This window comes from Vipera berus (genome assembly GCF_964194415.1).
Source record: "Vipera berus genome assembly, chromosome: Z".
Classification (NCBI taxonomy): Eukaryota; Metazoa; Chordata; class Lepidosauria; order Squamata; family Viperidae; genus Vipera; species Vipera berus.
In genome coordinates this window covers 15,545,467-15,567,916 of record NC_138205.1, presented here as the reverse complement: position 1 = coordinate 15,567,916, position 22,450 = coordinate 15,545,467, and the positions used below count along the sequence as shown (strand labels likewise).

The following is a 22,450-nucleotide window of genomic DNA, read 5'->3' as shown; positions in this document are numbered from 1 at the left end:
CCAGTTAAGGCTGAGCTCTACGCTGCTCATCAAATATAGTTATGAGCGAAAACCTGACCAACAGGTTTCATTACGATTTTGTAGATGTTGCTGTTTATTTCCTTACATGTCCCATTTGGTTCTTTTGACATGATTTGTTCTCATCAATTAAAAAAGATTCCAATCAAAATAAGGAAGGGATAGACTGGTCTTGAATCTGGGGCCCACCAATCCTCTTGGTGAGATTCAGAATTCTATTCCTTTCGCAGGTTGGGTGGGCTCACAAAATATTATAAATCTTAGTACCAGTTTGTATAAAGGTAGTGGGTGGGTGGGTGGGTGGGTGGGAGAGTGGACCTGATCAAATTATAAACTGCTACAGACTTTTGTATCAACGCATGAATCGAGTAAAATAAACTCAGATGCATGAAGTGGTGTCAAGTGATTCTTCTGAGAAAATTGGGGGACGTCCAAGCCATATGACGTCACCAGCCTTGTGTAAATTCACAGCCTTTTAAAATCCACAATGAAAATGAAAAAAATAAAAAAAATAAAAAATGCACACTCTTGTTAAAGCAGATGTGTTTATTTCTCACATTGTTCTGTTTCTATGAGTCACAGCCAGCAATTACGTAGCCTCGGGTACCAACAATTTTGGCTTCTACATCAACCAGGCATTTTCAGATGGACGGCTGGAATTACTGGAGCAGAAATTTTAAGTAAGACCCCAGGAGAAGTGAGCAACCCTCAGCAATTATAATGCAACTAACAGATGCAGCCAAGATTTGGAAAAATGTCGTCCTCCCCAGCCAATGTCTCAATGCAAACAGACACAGAGCATAAAATGACATATGGAACAAAAAAGGAAGTTTGCTGTAGAAATCTTGGAAACAGCTCCGGCCACATTACAAAATGATGGACACAACAGTCACAAACCAATAATTTACCAGAGGATAAATTGAGCACTTCGGTGAGGTTCAACGGCAGGACTGCATCTAAATATATTAACTTGGTCTGTTGCAGTATCCTTCCTATTTTTAAATAGCTTATTTTTTTTTATTAAGTGCCTTCTAAAAAGTTGAGCAAGTGAAGGAATTGGTAGCCATCTGGAAGTTCTGTTGCCCAGTTATCACGTTGCCCAGCCCTACTTAGCATTAAGCACGACTGCATTGAGTTTGTATACACATCTGAGATTACTGTGTGTGCTTTAGTGGACCTTTGAGTCCATCTTAATAAGTGCAGTGTCTGGGCAGAACATTATCCCGTAAGAGAGGAATTAATCTTTAATGCAGATTTTTGCAGGCTCTCTCCGTATCAGCGCGAGTTAGCTTTAAAGTTCACAGACCCTCAAAATGATTACTGTGTTAAAAAAATTAAGATGATCAAAATTTCAGATTTTTAGTCACTTCTTTTATATTTTGGGGCATCTGTAACACTACAGGGGGGAAAAACTGCTGATCACTGCTGCAAAGTGTTCTAGATATTTTATAAAACTTACAGTAGCAACTATGGCAACAAGGCCTTTCTCTCTTCAAATGCGGTTCTTTAGGCCCTTTAAGATAGGAAAACAAAGCGACATGTAACAATTTGACTTTAATTTCTGCAGCCTCTTGGGAATGGAAGAGGTGTCTTGGCAAGAGTTGGGTCTTGGCAGGGCAACAGACTGCCTCTTTTATCTTCATTCGACTTCCTCCCTTAGGTCTTGTTGACAAAGAGGCTTAATCTGCAGACATCAGCCTATTTTATGGCTCCACGAATGTTGGCTTCTGCTCTACTGAAAACATTTATTCCCCCATTGATTAGGTGGTTAATCTTCTTGGTCTCCAGAAGACCATTAAATACTGAGCTAGGAATATCTGCCACATTTATACTTGGCTGTCCATCCAGATCCTTCCACAAATAACCAGAGACAACCAAATCAAGACAATCAGATGATCACAACCTCAATTTTGTTGCGAGAGAAAGAGGTTGTTGCGTTTTTTTTATCGGACAACAGTTTTACACTTTAAAAATCTACATACAATATGCAGACACTCAGGTTTGAAATGTGCAGCAACACCACTGTGGATTTAGGAGAGCTGTTAAGATCAGCCCCTGCCTGGAGGAGACAGGGTGAGAATATTACAAGGAAGGACCAAAAATAACCATTTCAATTTCAGAGGCCTCCTTGCAGTTTAAGCAAAAGGTCATGGCATTCTAATTTGGCTCAGTCAAAATGTTCTCCATGACAGTCTTCACATTTGGTTCCTTCAATACAGCCACATGATTAAGCGATGCCCAGGGCTCTGGCCTCTCTCTTCTATTCTGGCCCCAAGGTAGTGCTTATGCTGTGAATTTCTAATTGTGTAAGCCGCCCAGAGTTACCATGTGTCTACCGTGGGCAGCCATAATTTTTTAAAAAATAAATTAAAAACCCTGCCTCCATCATCTCCATCTTTTATTTCTCTTGACCTCCGGGTCCTAATACAAGCACGAAAAGCCAGCTTTTGTGGGAAAGGAAGAAGAGGAGCTTTAATAGGTACGGAGCTACCACGGTAATGTAAACCTCTTGCTGAAAGCCACAGGAGGAGAGCTTGCTAATGCGCTAATGCAGAAACCAATGAGGAAAGAAAGAAAGATAAAACGGTTGTCTGTATAAACGAGTTACTAACTACCTCAGAAAAGTACTGAATGTTCAGAATCTTGGAGAAAATAAATAGGTAAATACATCTCTGCCACTGGTAAATGTCAGAATCGTGGTGGAGAAGTCAGACAAGGACTCCAGAAGGGCGAAACCGATGCTGAAAGTTGTCCTTATTTAGTTCACTTCAATATTGCACAGCCCAAGGACATGACTGAAGGAAAGGAAAGTACAGCCGTCAGCTACAGTCAATCTGAATTGCTTGAGAAATGAAGCAGTTTGCCACCGCTGGTCTATGTATTTCTAATTAAAAAAAATTTACAAGAGAAAAGAGCAGATAATCTGGGTCATGAGCTAAAGCGCAAAAGTTAAACTGAACATTCAGAGATAATTCCAAGGAAATAATGCAAGATATGATCTTAAGACCTCCATGGTCAATAGGGAGCCTACCAATACTATATCCTTTTTAAAGCTGCGTATTCATATTGTCCAAAATAAATGACTTCCTAATGGTATCTTTGCAGAATGCAGGGGATTAATACATTCTCCTCTTCAGAGATCTGCTCCTATACGGTTTGGGAACACAAAAAACCCTAGTCCAGGTTTCAAAAGGTGTTCAGATGTGATCTTCTTGATTTTTAGGCAACAAAATCCTAGTTTGGTTTATTATATCAAGACAAGTGCAGTCCTATATTTCATTCTCCCCAAAGATACCCCAAAAGTGTGAGGTAAAAAAGCGTTCAATTCCAAAACCACAAGCTCTTCAGCTGCCCCTAAAAAGGGTAGATCAGGATCCTCCTCAACAGCCAATTTTTAACTCAACTGCTCATACTATTATGGGAGTAAAACCAGAAGAAGCCAGGAGGAGCAGGAGTTACCCTATTGCCCTACACAGATATTACAAAAGCATCATGGGAAGGTGAAGTGAACACATCAGAGAAAAACTGTACAACCGGAGTGACTGATCAGAGGCAAAGATCTCATTCCTTCATCATGAAGATTGGGAGCTGATCTCTCTGGAAGACTTAGGGGAGTTCCTTCCCACAACTTTGAAATCCTACATCTTCTTTACCCGTTCAGCAGCATCTAAGGCAGCCATATTGCACGAGGCCGAGACCAAGTGAATTAAGCTGATGAAGCTCTTGGTGATGGCAATGGGGCTACAAACCCACAGAATCAGGCGGTAGAGTCCAGCGTATCCTGACAGGACTACAAAGTAGAAGAACAAAAAAGAGAAGGGTGGAAAAATCCAACATGTTCTTCAGCCCTAAAGCCTCCCCTCCCCCTCAATCCCCTCAGCTTTCTGTACTTACTTTCTGGCCCTTCACCGAAACACAACAAGTATAACATGCAATAGAAGAGTTCGTTACCAGCACACATAATGAAAAGAACAGGCTGAAAGGAAGGAGAAACTACATCAGATCAAATCAGGCAAGAAATGGCAGCCAACAAAAGCCAGTTTAAATCAGATGGCCTTTATGAGGGCATCAGCTGGGATTGCACGACAAATCATGATGGCTTTATGGAAACATCTTTCTATGTAAATAAAAAGGTAAAGGTAAAGGTTCCCCCGCACATGCGTGCTAGTCGTTTCCGACTCTAGGGGCCAGTGCTCATCTCCGTTTCAAAGCCGAAGAGCCAGCGTTTGTCCGAGGACGTCTCCGTGGTCATGTGGCCGGCATGACTAGACGCCAAAGGCGCACGGAACGCTGTTACCTTCCCACCGTAGTGGTCCCTATTTTTCTACTTGCATTTTTACGTGCTTTCGAACTGCTAGGTTGGCAGAAGCTGGGACGAGTAACAGGCGCTCACTCTGTTACGCGGCACTCGGGATTCGACCTGCCAAACTGCCGACCTTCTGATCGACAGGCTCAGTGCCCTAACCCACTGAGCCACCGCGTCCCCTTTTTCTATGTAAATAATCTATATTAAAAAAATAACCTACTGCATACGATAAAAAATAATATTCCAGAATGCACAAAATTCATAAAAACAGCAGTCGGATAACCCTTTCAGGAAAGAGATGGCTTGGATGGCCATCTAAGCAACATGGAAGAAGAGAAGCAAATTGTATCAACAAAAGAGAATACTTGTGGCTCAGGGTTGAACTGTGGGGTCCATAGCGCTCTCTGAGCTTGGTTGTTTTCTTGCAGACATTTCATTACCCAACTAGGTAAGATCATCAGTACTAGATAGTGCTAGACATCAGTGCTAAACAGTGCTTCTAGCACTGATGATGTTGCCTAGCTGGATAATGAAACATCTGCAAGAAAACAAGCAACCTCGGGAAGCAAATTGATTAGTAAGGGATCCTATAACACTGGTGCCATCCCACAGAAGAATCTGGTCTCACTTCAAATGGGAAGGAGGCATCACTCAACCATGATACAGATTGGTTTACATAGGTTTTAAGCACTTGATAGTCAAGGTCAACATCTTAAAATTAGCTTCACTGGAAGTCTACCAAATTGCCACTTTTCCTCCCATTTGAAGGAAATGATTCATGAAAATAAACATGCTAGAACAGCGACTGACATGGCTGGAAATATCTCTTTCCATAGCGGACTTTGGGCACTGGGGGAATGGGGTAGAGTGGGGTGTGTCCAATGGTAATGTGTTACACTGCAAACTCCCCCCATTCTGTCCAATTAAATGACAGATGGAGCTTGCATTGCAATTCAGCTTACTGCGGAGGCCAGTGGGAGTGGGAAAATTTACTGAACACAACTCTATTGTTCATTAAAAATGAGAAATCACCCCAGTGGTGCTTTCTCTCCAAAGCATTTTGAATTAAGAGAGAGATCTTAGGAGAGAATTTCATAACAAAATTGCCGAGAAAAGGCCTGCAGTGGGGTTTTGGTTTTGAGAAAACAGAATGAGAGGAAGGTTGGGATGGGGTTAGTAATGCAATGCTGTGAAGACTCCAAAGAGACAATTTTTGTGACACTCACCCGTGAGTTGTAATACACTCTCAAGATCGGATTTCCTGTTAAGTCAATACTCTTATGGCTTTCTCCACCTTTCACCACAGTGCTAAGGGGAGGCAGGGGAAGAAAATTAAAATGGGAATTAAGAATAATCAGTTCTACCTCAACTCCCCTCACATGCCTGTATATCTCTTCCATATGAAATCCTCCCAGAACGACTTTCTCCGCTGCACAGGAAGCATGTTCTAACTTTCACATCACGTTTCTCCAGGTTGTGTATGCTTTAAAAACAACTCAGCCTCAAAACTGCAATTTTACTCCCTTTACCCTTATTTTCTTAAGAAGTCAGTCTTTCATGGGCATCAGATCCCTTCCAACTCTTTACACGATATTAATTTTATTAAGTTTTAAAAATTTTATGCTGTCCTTTAGAACCAAGCTTTCTCACCGTACCTTGCAATACATTAAAGCAATGCATTCGTTTATTAATAAAGGGGAGTCAGTTTGGTCTAGCGCAGGGGTAGGCAACCTTGGCTCTTTTATGACTCGTGGACTTCAACTCCCAGAATTCCTGAGTCAGCCATGCTGAGGGGAAAAGGAGAGGTTTCCAAGCTGAGCGATGCTGGCTCAGGAATTCTGGGAGTTGAAGTCCACGAGTCATAAAAGAGCCAAGGTTGCCTACACCTGGCTCTAGCGGTTAAGATGGGCAATAAACAAACAAACAAATAAATCTGATGGACATTATGAGACTTAGAGAACTTCTCCAAAGGCCTAAAGAATTTTTGGGAATAAAGAAGAGATGTGAAAGGCAGCTCACTTTGTAGCTCCATCTAGAATACAGTCCTACACCTGTACCCATGACTCAGCAGAAGAGCCACCAAATAGAGCTCTGTCTCAGAAAAAATGTACAGGATTACAGGTAGCCCTTGACTTCTAGGACCACAAATGAGCCCAAAGCTTCTGTTGTTAAGCAAGACAGTGATAAGTGCCTTTTGCCCCCTTTTCACAACTTTACTTGCTACAGTTGTTAAGTGAATCACTGCAATTGTTAAGTTAGTAACACAGTTGTTAAGTGAATCTGGCTTCCCCATTGATTTTGCTTGTCAGAAGGTCGCAAAAGGGGATCACATGACCCCGGGACACGGCAACCGTCGTAATTATGAGGCAGTTGCCAAGAGTCTGAATTTTGATCACGTGACTATGGGGGAACGCTGCAACGGCCTTAAGTGTGAAAAACGATCATAAGTCACTTTTTTCAGTGCCGTTGTAACTTTGGTCACTAAACAAAGAGTTGTAAATCCAGGACTACTGGTCACACAAATAGAACTTTGTATGTAAGCACGAGTGCCTGTCGCTCGTGCAAGTGGAGCTGCGCGCCTGCCGCTTACGCCGTCCAATTCCAAACGGGCCGCAACCCGAGGGTTGAGGATCCCTGCTTTACAAGGTGAAAGGGTCTTTAAAAATGCGCAGGCAACACAAGCCTAAGCTCCTCCAGTCTGAAGACCCAAGTGACGCTAAATCTGAAGCGAAGTGTCTACCCCCCTTTTCAATGCAAAGCTGAACTGGGTTACAAGTTCAACTGGATTTGAAGGAGGAGGAGGAGGATCTAAGTAGAGGAGGGCCATTCTACCCATCGCTATTTAAGAGCGGCGTTTTCCAAACTTGGCCTCTTTAAGAGGCATGGACTTCAACTCCCAGAATTCCCCAGCCAGCATTGCATCGCTACCTAAATTTGATAAGACAGCTAAATAAACTGCATTCAGCTCTGCTATTTCCCCAGCCGATACCTGTGGAGATGTAGCCAATGGGAGGCCACATCCAGGCTCATGCTCAGCTGAAACCAGAGGGCAGACTCTGGATAGAGCATAGCCAGGTTCACCAGCAGACACATAGTAGTGCAGCGGTCAGTCAGCATGTCCAGCATGGCGCCAAAGCGAGTTCCTAGGAGGAAGGCCATAGGTTAGGAGAGGAACAGTGCTTGGGGTTTTTTCGTTCATTTGTGCCTTTTAGTATAATTTTATTAAGTAAAAAGCAACAGGAAAAAAAAGCACATAAAAAGGGGGAACCATACACGTAATCACATACATAGCAACATGAGCTCAGCTCCAACTTCAACTTACTGATCCTTTTTTAAAAAATTAATATTAATGCTGTTGCGTAAGCTCCATGCTGAAATGTAGTCTGAAACAAGAGTTTCAAAGGACACTGCGTGTCCAATACAGGTAGTCCTCGAATTACGACAGTTCACTTAGCGACAGCTCAAAGTTACGACACTACCCCCCAAAGTACTTACGACAGTCTCAAAGTTACGAATGTTGCAGCACCACAGAAGTCGTTCACCCTTACGACTGACCGCAGAGACACTGCAACATTCCCCCTGCCTATTCCACCCCCACCCTCCCCACGGGGACCTAACAGGCACTGGCCCTGCTATGCTAGCCCATCGGCTCCTCCCCACCCCATTACTGATCGCTCACTTAACTTTCGAAGATCCAGAGTTCCAGAACAGGCTGACCGCTCCTTCTCTCTCCTCAAGCGAGCTGTCTTCTCTCCAGCCTCTCTGCTGCAGGGTTGGCCTGCTCCCAGCGCTCCAAAAGTGGAGCAATGAGGGCAGAGGCAGAATAGGACAAGCATGCCCTGCTCAGCTTCACTGAGTCACTGAGGATGCGTGTGCAGGACATCCAGTCTGCTTTTGGAGCACCGGGCAATCTCGGTGACTCTAAAGGAGTGCGAGATCGCGCCTCCGAAGGCCGCTGTCCCTTTGTAAAAGCTTTTGGGCTGGAGGACGGAGGCCCGAAGGCGTGTGAGATCACCCCCCCCCCAAAGGCCTCTGTTCTCCACACCAAAAGCTTTTGCAAAGGGACAGAGGCCTTCGGAGGTGCGATCTCGTGTGGCTTCAGGCCTCCATCGTTTCACAAAAGCTTTTGGTGCAGAGACCAGAAGCCTTTGGGTGGGCGTGATCTCACATTCCTTCAGGCCTCTGTGCTCCGTGCCAAAAAGTTTTGCAAAGGGACGGAGGCCTTTGGAAGCACGATCTCATGCTCCTTCAGACTCACCAAGGCTGCCTGGCGCTCAAAAAGTGGAACAGGGATCCTGCACAGGCAGCCTCGGTGGGTCAGCCAAGCTGAGCAGAGCCCACTCCTCCCGTTCTGCCTCGGCTCTCAGCGCTTTGCATTTGGAGTGCTCGGGAGCAGGCAAAGGAACCACAGCAGAGAGGCTGGAGAGGAGAGAGTTCACTTGATCATCAAGATCTTCAAAAGGTAAGTGAGTCTCCCTAGGGCCAGTGCCTGTGGAGACCCAGTGGGCAGGAAGGGGGAGAGGGAAGCATGAGATATCTCAGTGGATCGGGGGAGGCCCTGGGTGGCTGGAAGCACTAGCCCCCCCCACGGTCTTTCCCACCCTCAGATACCTCATGTGCACTTAATGACCTGTGCATTCGATTAGCAAATGGACTGGGTAAAGCAGTGAGGGATCACGTTAATTTAACATGATCCAATGAATGAATCCTCGGGTTATGAATTTAATTGGCAAGTTCTATTACATTCATGAGGATTACCTTATTAAGAAAAATGACCATACTCAGCTTGGCACTGTAGCCCCTGAGGTCTTGGCCCAAAACTCTCAGAATTCCCTAGCTATCTTAATTCTTTCTTCAAATGGTTGTTGAATTTCTTTTGACTTGGAGGATCAACATGTCTTTTGTTTCAGATATCTCAGTAAAAAAACAGCCCAAACTGCTGGAATGGGTTATATAGCTTGATAAGTAATTTAAACATGTTTTTGTAGAAAGCTGTTAATTTGCTTTTTTTCCCCCTGAATTTCAATAGGGGAGTTGAAAGTTTTTGGAGACCAGCATGACAAATCCGAAGGTACAAATGGAAGTTTAATGAATGAACCTTTATTGTCAAAGTACAACCATGTATACATTGAGATTGGCTGAGCCTCCCTTCGTGCCCCCACCACCACAACTCACAGTGACAACAAACCCTCCATCTTGTTACACCATGTGAGCTAATTGCACAACACACCGGCCTTGCAAGTCAGTCATACATAAAATTATAAAATTATTTCCCATTCAAGAGCCTATGGATAAAAGCTGTTCTTCAGCCTGTTGTTCTTCAGCCTGTTTAACTTAAGTAAGCTTAATTATTTGATTAATCCATTACTTGGTTATTTAATTAGTGATAGGATAAAGGGAAGCCATAGGAAAGGAACTCAACCAAGCCATTTTAAAATCTTCCTTTCAGATATTACAGCTTTTTACAGGGACTTTGTCTTTCATGTTCACATATACAATTTATTTTATAGATTGTTTTATTGGAATTTTTAGACTATAAGACTTCTTAATTTATTTGCTATAAATATTTATATGCTATTCATTCAATAAATCCCAATAGGTAGATGTTATAGCAAATCCTTGTTTAAATCAAACAATTAAGCAAACTTATCACCTATAGAAATATAACTTGACTGGAAAAAAGCTGACAAAATCTAACATTCATATTTTGATATAAATACTAGAGGCAGAATCCTTTCCCTACATACTTGAGGTAAGGTTTGCACTTACCTTCATTTAAATGTGCATGAATTAAATGTTTCTAACTATAAAATGCTCCTTAGCTATAGAGAAGAATTCTCAAACAATCCCTTCTAAAGCAATCAAACAATTCTCTGAGGTGATTCAAGATCTTCTCCCCTAAATAACAGATTTGAGAAGAAGGCAGGGGAGAGACAGCATGAACGACAATCTAGTCAACTTAAAAATATACTGAGATTGCTTCCCTGTTGTAACCAACCACAGTGATAGGCCAGTTCTCTTTTTGGGAAAGAGACAAGGGCTTAATGGTGGATCACATATTTTAAAGATGAAAGTCCCAAGGTCAATTTCTGGTAAAAATGATCAGGTCCCCATTAATGGGAATTGTAGAGAGCTGGTGATGCTCTCGGAAGTAAAGCAAAAAACATGGAGTTTGACAGCCAAGACTTTGTCACTTCCACTCTCTTCCCCTTCCTTCTTCCCCCCCCCTCCCTCTCATCTTCCCTCCCTCCTTTTCCCATCCTCTCTTCTTCCAGCACCCCCCCTCTCTTTCCCTTCCTTCCTCCCGCACTATTACCCCGCCACAGTCCAGTCCTACCTTGGTTAAGAGCCCGGGCAGCATGACCATCAAAGGCATCAAGGAAGCCACTAAGTAGGTAGAAGAATGATGCCAGCAAGGGGGAAGTTGGCATATAATAAAAAGCAATAAAAGCGAAGATTATACGAGCATAACCTGCAAAGGAAAGGCAAGCAACATAAGCCACCATTCTTCAACCCTGCACCCCATGCAGAGACTATAGTCTCCAACTCCCCAAATTTCAGCTAAATCCACCCTACAATCATCCACATTCCCCTTCCCCATATTCTTGGCAGAATTCCCCCCATTTCTCAAATCCCTGTCACATAGACAAGAAACAAGGAAGATGTTAATTTAGAGACTTTTCTGGGAGAAAGTACAATCTGTTCAACCATCAAATAAGGGGCTGGGCTGTTTGCTGGTGTTTTCATCAGGTTGTTTGTGGCTTCCCTTAGGGACAGGATCATCACTGCAAGAGCAATGAAATGGAAATGGAGGAAAGCTATTTTTCTCAACCTTGGGTGACTTTAAAATGTCTGGATCTCCACTCCCAGAATTCCTGGCTGGCTGGGGAATTCTGGGAGTTGAAGTCCAGACATTTTTAAAGTCACCCCAGGTTGAAGAAACACTGAATTAAAGAATAAGTCAAGCAAAGAGATCAGAGCCAGAAGGCGAAAATATAAGCAGGTCCACCACGTCCAGCATTTTGGGACTGGCTACCTGGCCCGCCTGAGGGACGCGGTGGCTCAGTGGGTTAGGACGCTGAGCTTGTCGATCAGAAGGTCGGCAGTTTGGCGGGTCGAATCCCGAGTGCCGCGTAACAGAGTGAGCGCCTGTTACCCGTCCCAGCTTCTGCCAACCTAGCAGTTCGAAAGCACGTAAAAATGCAAGTAGAAAAATAGGGACCACTACGGTGGGAAGGTAACAGCGTTCCGTGCGCCTTTGGCGTCTAGTCATGCCGGCCACATGACCACGGAGACGTCCTCGGACAAGCGCTGGCTCTTCGGCTTTGAAACAGAGATGAGCACCGGCCCCTAGAGTTGGAAACGACTAGCACGCATGTGCGGGGGAACCTTTACCTTTACCTTTACCTGGCCCGCATCCCATCACTCACCAATGAGGTTGGGAACGAAGAGGAATATATTCTCTTGCTTCATCTTGCTGCCGGCGGCGGCTCTGCGCAGATCGGTGATGCCCTGCAAAACCAGCCTTGGTCCCAGGTCCAAGGCGAGACTGAGATCAGGCGACACCCATCGCAGCCCTCCCAGGAGCCCTCCCGCCGCCACAGTGGTCCCTACCCCACCCCTCCCGGTCCCTCTTGCTCGCAGGAGGAGAGCAAAAAAAGCCGCCCTGCTTACAGACGTTCAGGCGATTCACTGCCTCTTCCTGGTCTGGACTATCTCTGAAGCAGGAAACGCCATTTTTAAATCGGGAAAGGGGAGCCGTTTTATTATAATGAATAATAAGGTGATAACCCCCTCCTTCAATAAGGCGCCGGTCTGGTTCTTTAGCTTCAGGATTGCTATTTGGAGCTCCCTTTCTTTCTTTTCTGTCCCTCCCGGAGAGCATTTGCTGCAGTAAATGTCCTTGAGATTCCCCCAGCATTTCGGATTGGTTTAGTCCGACTTTCGAAAGTCTATTCCAGGGGTCTTCAAACTTGGCCCTTTTATGACTTGTGGACTTCAACTCCCAGAATTCCTCAGCCAGCTATGCTGGCTGAGGAATTCTGGGAGTTGAAGTCCACAAGTCATAAAAGGGCCAAGTTTGAAGACCCCTGGTCTATTCACTGTGTGTTGGGGGGAGAGAGCACGGGGGGGGGAGGCTCAGCTAATCTCAATGTACACATGTTGTACTTTGACAATAAAGGTTTATTATTATTATTATTATTAAAAAAAGGCTAGATAGGTGAGAGAGAATCTACGTTTCCCCCCCACACACTTAGTTGGTCTTAGTCCGCTGCAAGAGCGCCTGCAGAGTTCAAATTTGGAAAGCGAATTTTGCAAATCGGAAGAGATCAAAAGACGCTTTTTTTAGGAAGAATGATGATTTTTTTATGGTCACTATAGATTCTTAATGGTTCCCTTAGTGCAGGGTTTTGTCGACCGTAGGCATTTGAAGATGTGTGGACTTCAACTCCCAGAACACCCCATTGCTGACTACGGAGTTCTGGGAGTTGAAGTCCACACTTCTTCAAATGGCTAAAGCTGGGAAACGCTGCCTTAGCGGATCCTGATGTCTAGCCCAGCCAAATACAGGAAAGCAAAACGAAGACATCAAACGCAGATTCTATGAAGATTCTTATAATTTCTGAGCAAAATTCAGGCCATCCACCCTGTTTATATTCTCATCAAAGTTTCAAATTGTTTGTGAGAAGATAGTTTGAGAGCGATGGTTTCAATATCGTGTGTTCACAGTTCTGGGAATACAGAAATGATCCATCTTTAATGCTTTCACCTAATTTGCTGCTTTATAAAAAATAAATTATCTTTTTTAAAATAAAAAAAATCTGTTCATTTACCATGAGGTTTGAAAATTTTACTATTTGAATATTTTTTTGAAAAAAATAAGTATTGACTTACAAAATGGACTTGAAAAAATTCTGGAAATGGACACAGCGGTTGTAAAAGATTTTCAAGAGACTGATAAGGGAAATATACTTAAATCCAAAATTCTTAGTTTTTCTTTTTACAAAGCCTTTAATTTGAAAATAGTATATGCTGATCGGTAATTTTACATGTCACTTGGACATATTGATTTAAAATATATGGCGTGGGAACACAATGTATACATTGGAAAATTTCACCAAATGTGACTTTTCTTGTCAAATGGTGCCCTGATAGAAGAACAGAAGATGACTAGAGAAGCCTTCCAAACATCTAGATCTGAATATCCTATGTAATCCAACCTACAGGATCAATAAACAATCGATTTTGGGCCAGTCATTTTCTCTCAGCCCAACCGACCTCACATGGTTGTTGTGGGGAAAAAGAGAAGGAAGTGTTATGTATATTTGCCATCTTGAGTAACTTATAAGAATAAAAATGTACTAACCAACCAACCAACAGCTGGGAAGGAAAGAGATTGACTGGATTTGTTCATTATACTAAGCAGTTTGCTTAATTATGATTATTTGAATAAACCACAATTGGCTGATTTTACCCCACACATTGAACCTGGCCAAATAAACCACCTTAGGGTTAAATCAATTTATTCAACTTAGCCATCCAGCCTACTGTTGGTATTGAATGCTGTAGTTTCATGCATCTGTTACAGTTGTTTACTGAACAGCTGACCTTGTAGATGTAGCAGAACTGAATTAGTCGGTCTATCCAAAAACCACACATTGAGAGCACTTTTCAAACTAACAAATATTAAATGTATACACATGTTTCTAGCTTAATTTTTATTAAAGTTTATTATGGAATAAAATACAATGGAAATATAGATTAATTGCTTCCAAACTTTATGCTCCAAATAGAAGAAAAAAAGAAACAAACATTGACCTTAGTGTGAACGTTGAATAGTTGTGTGGATATAGAAATGGCTTGTAGTAACAAAATATAACACAAAAACTTGAGGCTATAATGGTAGTCAATACTTGATTGTACAGATAGTCCTCAATTTACAAGTTTGTTTAGCTACTGTTCAAAGTTACAACAGAATTTTAAAAAGTGAGTTATGACTGTTTTCCATACTTATGACCATTGCAGCATCCCCAGGGTCACATGATAAAAATTCAGACGCTTGGCAACAGACTCGTATTTATGATGGTTGCACTGTCCTAGGGTCACGTGATCCCCTTTTGCGACCTTCTGACAAGCTAAGTCAGATTCACTTAACAACTATATTACTAACTTAGCAACTGCAGTGATTCACTTAACTGTGGTAAGAAAGGTTGTAAAATGAGGTAAAACTCACTTAACAAATATCTCACTTAGCAACAGAAATTTTGGGCTCAATTGTGGATGTAAGTCGAGGACTACCTGTACAGGAAAGAGTCAAAAGTCAACGGGTTTTTTTTTCTTCTTCCTTTTATCCTGCCTTCCCCCCCCCCACATACACATTTCCCCCTTTTTCTGATCTTTTATTTTCGTTGTTTTTCATAGCAAAATAAGCTCCAAGATGCTTCCTGATTGCCAAAATAGTTGCAAATAAATATTCTGGCTATATATATAAAAGAGCAATGGCTAGAATTTGGTTTGTCTCATTTATATTTTATTTATATTTACTTGGTGGGGGAAGAGGTGACAACCTTGGGAGAGTCTTCATATCTCTTCTTAGATTGGGTCAGCATTGAGCTAGAACGGCTCTTGGGAAGAAAATGCAAATGACTTATTATAACATTTCTGTCCAGCTAAACCTTTGTTGCAATAATGCTGGACAACTAATAACGGAAAGTGGTGTCTCTTTCTTTGCTTTCAAGCTGACGGTTTCGGATTGTACCCAGAACATGCAGCTCTGGGCACAGCCAACTTATCCCATATCCTTGGCTGTGGTATCTGGCTGGTTGTCGATGGTGGTGTCACTGTCGAAATTCTCCTGCTGGGGGGCAGTGTTGCAAAGAGTCCCTTTGCTCAGAAACTTGCCGGACTCAACCTGATGGGAGACAGACAACAGATCAGGATCTGCAGTGTAGGAAGTGGGGGAGGAAGGAAGGAACAATATACTGTAGAGTCCCAAGTGCCACTTCCCCCACCCTCCACCCCGCTGCAGTTTTATTTCTTTCTTGGCAGACAGTCTCACTACCTTGATCACAAGCAGTGGGGAATATAGGTAGTCCTCAACTCACGACCAGCATTTGAGGTTGCTAAGTGAGATAATTGTTAAGTGAATCTTGCACTGTTTTGCAACCTTAATTGCCCTAGTGCAGGGGTAGGCAACCTTGGCTCTTTTATGGCTCGTGGACTTCAACTCCCAGAATGCCTGAGCCAGCCATGCTGAGGGGGGAAAGGGAGAGGTTTCCAAGCTGAGCCATGCCGGCTCAGGCATTCTGGGAGTTGAAGTCCACGAGTCACAGAAAAGCCAAGGTTGCCTACCCCTGCCCTAATCACTGCAGATGTTAGTAACACAGTTGCTAAGTGACTCTGGCTTCTCCATTGACTATGCTTGTCATAAGGTCTCAAAAGGCGATCACATGATCCTAGGCCTTCCCAGTTGTACAGGTAGTTCTTGACTTATGACTACAATTGGGACCAGAATTTCAGTGGCTGAGCAAGAAGGTTATTATGTGATTTGTGCCTGTTTTTGTGACCTTTTTTGCCACGGTTGTTAAGCGAATCACTGCAGTTATTAAGTGAATTGGGGTTAAGCAAATCTGGCTTCTCCCATTGACTTTGCTTGTTAGGGGTCGGCTAGGAAGGTCACAAATGGTGAACACCTGACTCTGGGATGCTGTCACCATCATAAATACATACCAATTGCCAAATACCCAAATACTGATCACATGACCATAGGGATGCTGCAATGGTCATAAGCGTAAGGACTGATCCTAAGTTTCCTTTTTCGGCACCTCTGTACATTTGAATGGTTGCTAAATAAATGATTGTAAGTCTAGGACTTCCTGTAATCAATTTTAAAATGAAGATGGTTTATTTATTTATTAAAAGTATATCCTACCCATCTCACTTAGAGCAGAGGTCCCCAACCTTTTGGGCACCAGGGACCAGTTCTGTGGAGAAAGGTTTTTGCGTGGACCGGAGGAGGTGTGGTTTTGTGTGCTGCCTGCATCCTGTGAATGGGTTTTCCTTGTTTGTGTGGACCGGTTGTTGGTATGCTGCAGCCCAGTACCGGTCCACAGACCAGGAGTTGGGGACTCCTGACCTAGAGGCATTAATGCAGACATGTCAAACATAAGGCCCGGGGGCCGGATCCGGCCTGCGAAGTGGTTTCATGTGGCCCGCGAAGCCATCCTGGAAACAGTGAGGGAACAGCCCCCATTTCCTTGGCCCTGGCCCAGAGACCCTCCTTCTGCCAGAGACCCTCAGATCTGTCCCACTCCTGCCCAGGCCCCCATAGGCACCCTTGATGCGAACGATGTAGAGCTTGCCATGCCCACCCAGTAGGCCATACGCACTCTAGCCACGCCCACCCAGTAGGCCACGCCCACCCAGGCCATACCCACCCGGCCCCTTGAGGGCAACCGCAATGCTGATGCAGCCCTCAATGAAATTGAGTTTGACACCCCTGCTTAATGTGTTAAGATGTATTGATGTAGAAAAAAACAGATAAGAGTTTGAAAAGCCTGTACACAGTATCTGATTTTTAGTGGGTTTAGTGTTTTTACAGGCTTAGTGTTTTTTACAAAAATTAATTACAAAGCAGATCAGTGGATATACTCAGGTGATAGAGAAATGGTAAACAGAACCTTAAATAAGGGGATCAAAAATCGACGAAATACAAGTAGTATGATCCTGTTACTAGAGATACGTTTAATATAATTGGGAAAGAACGTACTACTTTTCTCAAGTTCGTGTTGTAAGAAACCTTTAGGCTTTAGCGTGCTAGCTTTATTCCACAGGCAGCCTCCCCAATGCCATTTAGACAGAGGTTAGGAAAAGAAATTTTCAGGCTAACGTTTTTGCATTTTGTAATTTAGGAAATTAAATGAAAACTGAGTCCTACTTTTTTGTGGTGTGACGGATTTTGGTCTCGAATCTCCACTGATTGATTCTCCTCTTCATCTGTCCTGTTGTCATTCTGTGATAAGAGTAACAAGGAAACATTGGGATGAGGATCACCTACAGAATATCATCCCTCTTGGTCCTATTCTGTGGCCTTGGATCTGAGCCACTCCTGAACCAACTTTCATTAGGGTTCGGCTGATCAATTTCTAAAAGATCCCAGCCACAGAAGTCTTCACTTTATACACAGGGACAGTTTCCTATTAGAACAGAAAGCCCATACAAGAGATCTTATCTACACAATTATTTTTCCATTGATCTTATTACAGAGTAAATACTAAGGATCACAAATCAGTTCTCATCTAATCTGAATGCTTCATTTTATTCCCCATAATAGAATATTCTTTATATCTGATGTAAAACAAAAAGTAGGCCCCAGTCTGCTCTTGGTTTATGGCTTGCTGCATGAACTCAGTTAACCATGATTAAAGAAATCATGGTTCAGCTGTGTTTAGTTCCTATTTCTAGTTTTGCCTGTGTCCAGAGTCCTTTCTTACAATTAACCTATATCAGCTCTCATCGTGGATCTCTACTGAAGGGAACAGGAGGCTTTTTTGAGTAATTGTTTTGAGTAACAAGGAGTGCCTTTGATTAATGTGTCTAGTTCTTTGAAGTAAGGAAGGAAGAATAGAATAGAGATAGAAATTGCCCAGAAAGTTGAATTTTAGTAACCTGAAAACTCATTATACTATGGCAAACACATCTCCTGTAATTAGGCATTAACAAGATCATGCTAAGGATATTATGGGATGATATGAATTGTTACAGGGAACATATAAAGTTACTGAGCATGTTCTCCAGAGGCTTGATGACTCAAATGATGCTGGCCAATTGAGGAACACATTCCGAATCCAATATGTTTGTATATCTAAAGAGATTTTTTTCCCCTTTAAGGGGTCCCTCACCTTGTATCCATGGGAGACCTTGCTTTTACTTATGCATAAATAGATATTAATCTACTTTTCCATCTCGGATTGGCAAAAGGGCACACTGCGCTAAGAATTTCACTGTTTTTCATGTCTAAACAGTACTTAATATTTTCCCTGTTGTTTAGAGAAATTCTTTTAAAAATTTCCCATGCAGCTTTGAGGGTTATTTTATGTTAGCAAGGCACAAGGAGTATTTGAAAGGTGATTCACATCCATCAAGCATTCTTCTGGTTGGCGTATGGACTTCTCAGACCTGCTGCCCTTTGATCTCCTGCTCCAAGTGGGTATGTGCAAAGCTCACTCTGGAGAACACCTCTCCTTTTTACTAACCTCTATTGATGAGAAAGCCATAGTACAGGTAGTCTTACAACCTTTTTTTTAATGGCCATTCAAAGTTACAACAGCAGTGGAAAAAAGTGACCTTTTCTCTCATTTATAACCGTTGCAGCATCCACATGAAAATGTAATCAGAATTTGGGTGCTTGGCAGCTGGTATACCTTTCCCATGGTGCCAGCAGCCAGCAATCATCACTTGTGGCTTTCCCACCCAACGTCCAACAAGCAGAGTCAGTGGCGTAGCTGGATGGGCTTAATAACCAAGACAAAAGAGGTGGCCCAATCAGGTAGAACTCACTTAACAAACTGCCTTGCCTCTGGTCCCAATTCTGGTTGTAAGTCAAGGACTGCTTAATTTCCTCCACATCCTCATCTCCACTTCAAGTACAATTTAAGTTTTGACTGCCTCTCCAGTTGGTTCAAACGGTGCATGTTATAGTATGCATGTCTTTCTTGCACATGTATTTAATATTGTCAGATGTTTTACAAAGGCAGTGGAACATAGCTCTCCGTCTCAGAGTTAATTGACGGCTATCCAACTTTGGCAACTTTTTAAGACTTGTGATCTTCAGGTTCCAGAATTCCTCAGGTAGCCATGGTGGCTGGAGAATTCTGAGAGTTGAAGTCCACAGGTCTTAAAGTTGCCAAGGTTGGACACTTGTCATCTGATTGGTCCTTCCTACAGCAACCCAACTGGCCCCGCTTGCAAGCAAACCCTACTCTTCAGATACTACAAAATGGAACTTTTGACTGCAGACGTTTTCAAGTCTGCATGGATGTGTTTTACTTACCATTTTGCTGACACAACAGGGTTTAAAGAACTGGAGATCAGGAAACCCTCTCTGAAGACCATCATCGGCAATGTCTGGTCTGGGAAAAGAAGATCGAACCAGGATGGAAATGATAGGCCAGAGATTTGTCTCCATAAGCAACCCTGAACCCCAGCTCCTTCCACAAAGTCACTTACGGCCAGCTGCATTCAGAACCTGGGCTGGGTTCCCGTCGCACTCGGAATCCCGGCTTGCATTTGAGAACGGGGTGTAGGAGGGCTAGGGGTGGCAAGAAGGGAGATGCATTTAGAACAGAATTTCTCAATCTTGGCAACTTTAAGATGAATAGACTTCAAATCCCAGAATTCCCCTGTCACCAAGGCTGCCTGGGGAATTCTGGGAGTTGGGGGGGGTCTGCTTATCTTAAAGTTGCCAAAGTTGAGAAACCTTCTTTTAGAAGGACTTGAATTTCTTGACAATGAGCGGGGGCTGTTAAGTAGTAGGTAGAGGGTACAGTGGTACTACTCCAGAGTAAGAGGAAGTAGCAATGCTGGGCAGTTGCTTACCATTTTCTGTCCGTCGGATGATAGTGCAAAACTCAGAATATGGCATGGGGGGCTGTGAGAGTATCTGGAAGAGTCCCTGGAAGTCAGGGGGGCTCAAGAATCCTAAAAGTCGCTCAGCCAGCCCCTTTGCTGCCATGTAGCTCAGGCGGGCTTGGGTCAGTGCGTGCTCTGCATGGAAACAAGCTAGCTGAAAAAAAGTGGGGAGACAGATCAACTTGGAGCCCTGTGCTTTCCTATGGAAGACTATTCCTGTAGACAGGTAGTCCTTGACTTACAACATTCGTTTCGTGGCTCAAGTTACAACAGCAGTAAAAAAAAAAGTGACTTATTTTTCACACTTATAACCATTGCAGCATCACCATGGTCACATGATCAGAATTTGGATGCTTGGCAACTGGTTGATATTTATGATGGTTGCAGTGTCCCGGGGTCCTCTGATCCCCTTCTGACAGGCAAAGTCAATGGGGAAGCCAGATTCACTTAACAACCGTGTTATTAACTTAAATGCAGTGATTCACTTAACAAATGTGGCAAGAAAAGTCATAAAATGAGATGAAACTCACTTAACAACTGTCTCGCTTACCAACAGACTTTTGAGCTCAATTGTGGTCGCATGTCGAGGACTACCTGTAATTGGATTATTGGTTGATCCGTTCACCTTTTCACTTTCATTAATACTACTTTCACATATGGACATTTAAGCAAGTAGTCCTCGACTTACAACTGTAATGGCGCCTGCCCATCAAGGTTATAAATTGTGGTGGTCATAAAACGAGTCGGTCACGTGACTGACCCAATTATACTGACCCTTTTCTGCAGTTTTTAAGCAAAACACTGTAGCTGTTAAGCCAACTAATGGTTTGCTATGGGTGTGGTTTTGCCGAAAACTGGACATGCCGATTTTCAGCAAAACCATTGCAAAGCCGGTCACGTGACCCTGGGCCTCTGCAAATGACTGTAAATGTGGCTGTGTTGCCAAGTGACCAAAGTTTGGTCATGTGACTGCAGGGGGCGGGGTGACTGTCAGAACTTCAGATTCGTGTTGCACATAGGCCCAAGGTAGGTTCATGAATGGTTGCTAAGCAAGCAGTCGTAAGTCGAGGACTAACCTGTACCCTCGTATCTTACGCTGCACAGAATTCTTTTCTCATTTCAGTATTACTGTTTGTATGAATAGGTTTCAGGGATAGAAGGACTGGATAGCTTTGGCTTATGAATAAATGACTTTTATTCCTTTTTCACAGTTCCTAGGCTCGCCTGCTACAATTGGAAAGATGGTACAGGTAGTCCTCAACACACAAGAGTTTGTTTAGTGACCATTCAAATTTACAGTGGCACTGAAAAATGTGACTTACGACTGTTTTTCACAGTTACACTCTTTCCAGCATCCCCATGATCATGCTTGGCAACTGATTCACACTTACGACCGTTGCCATATCCTAGGGTCACGTGATCACATTATGTGACCTTCTGACAAGCAAAGTCAATGGAGCCGATGGGGCCTCTGAGCATAAGCCAGGGGCCTCTTATCTGCGAGATGCTTCCAAAAGGAGGTTTCTAGCTCATCTTTTAATAGTAAAGGGATCTAGGAGATCCTGGCCAGCTCATCCTATGGAAGGGATAAGCTTGAATTCTGCTAAGAGCTGTGTGCTGATGCTAAACCCAATTCTGTTTTTGTCAACTTCGAGGGACCAGATAAAAATGATTTTAAAAAACCAACACCAAGTATTGCATAGCTTTTAAAAATTCACTTAACAACCGGGTTGCTAACTTACCAACTGCAGTGATTCACTTAACAACTGTGGCAAGAAATGGGACAAGACTCACTTAACAAATGTCTCAACAACAGCAATGTTGGGCTCAATTGCGGTCGTGAGTCGAGGACTACCTGTAAACCATTGTGGTTTTAATGTTGTTTTATGATGGGCCACGACTAAAAAATAAACAAATCTTTGAATCCTTTCTCTTTAACCAGAGAGAGAATTCTCACTTGCACAGACGCCAAATGTTTCTCCTCTTTAGGGCCGGGCTGGAAAGTCAACCGGACGTACCTGGGCAGATTTTTGGGCTTCCACAGAGACCTGGACCATTTGGGCAGTACCAGCCACGGTGTTGACAAGCAGCTCGGCCATGGTTTCGGAGATTCTTGGGGCAAAAACTCCCGGGAGGCTCTGATCAGGCTGAGGAGGACTGTTCATCTCCAAACCGGAGCTCTTTTCCATTTTGGATCTTAAGGAAAATGGTTTGGGGTGGGATGTGGGGAATGGATCCTGAAGGGTCTGGATGAAAGCTGAAATGGAGGCTGAAAGGGAGAACGTTTCTTCACTGGGACTGTCAAAGGAGAACTTTTGAGAAGAAAACAAGGCCTCCTCTCAGCAGAAGGAATGACCAGGCCAGGCGTAGGCAACCTTGGCTCTTTTATGACTCGTGGACTTCAATGGCTGACTCAGGAATTCTGGGAGTTGAAGTCCATGAGTCATAAAAGAGCCAAGGTTACCTACCCCTGGACCAGGCCATAATAGCAATAGC

General features: G+C 43.3%; 2 protein-coding genes across 2 annotated transcripts; both read right to left on the bottom strand.

The window, feature by feature from the left end:
- Positions 1-348: 348 nt before the first annotated feature.
- Positions 349-12,008, bottom strand: LOC308677114 (CDP-diacylglycerol--inositol 3-phosphatidyltransferase-like). The gene is made up of 7 exons (XM_081343278.1): positions 11,999-12,008; positions 11,755-11,849; positions 10,662-10,796; positions 7,314-7,467; positions 5,551-5,632; positions 3,913-3,994; positions 349-3,808 (listed from the first exon to the last, which is right to left on the bottom strand). Exons 2-7 carry the CDS (start codon positions 11,795-11,797, stop codon positions 3,657-3,659), a joined length of 648 nt encoding a protein of 215 aa, XP_081199404.1. The 5' UTR covers positions 11,798-11,849; positions 11,999-12,008; the 3' UTR covers positions 349-3,656.
- A 3,037-nt stretch (positions 12,009-15,045) lies between these two features.
- On the bottom strand, positions 15,046-22,053 carry LOC308678665 (uncharacterized protein; the record flags this gene model as incomplete). Its single annotated transcript, XM_081345895.1, has 6 exons — positions 15,046-15,236; positions 17,262-17,336; positions 19,377-19,455; positions 19,553-19,634; positions 19,922-20,108; positions 21,973-22,053. The coding sequence occupies 6 exons, from the start codon at positions 22,051-22,053 to the stop codon at positions 15,114-15,116; spliced, it is 627 nt and encodes a 208-aa protein (XP_081202021.1). The 3' UTR covers positions 15,046-15,113.
- Positions 22,054-22,450: the final 397 nt, after the last annotated feature.

Bases quoted from the DNA above. Each gene is read 5' to 3' on its own strand.
- LOC308677114 (XM_081343278.1), bottom strand. From the start codon at position 11,797: ATGAAGCAAGAGAATATATTCCTCTTCGTTCCCAACCTCATTG. The intron at 7,468-10,661 runs GTAGGACTGGAC...CCTTCCTCCTAG, and splicing joins TGCCCGGGCTCTTAACCAAG to GAACTCGCTTTGGCGCCATG. The intron at 3,995-5,550 runs GTGAGTGTCACA...CCTTCCTTTCAG, and splicing joins GAGTGTATTACAACTCACGG to CCTGTTCTTTTCATTATGTG.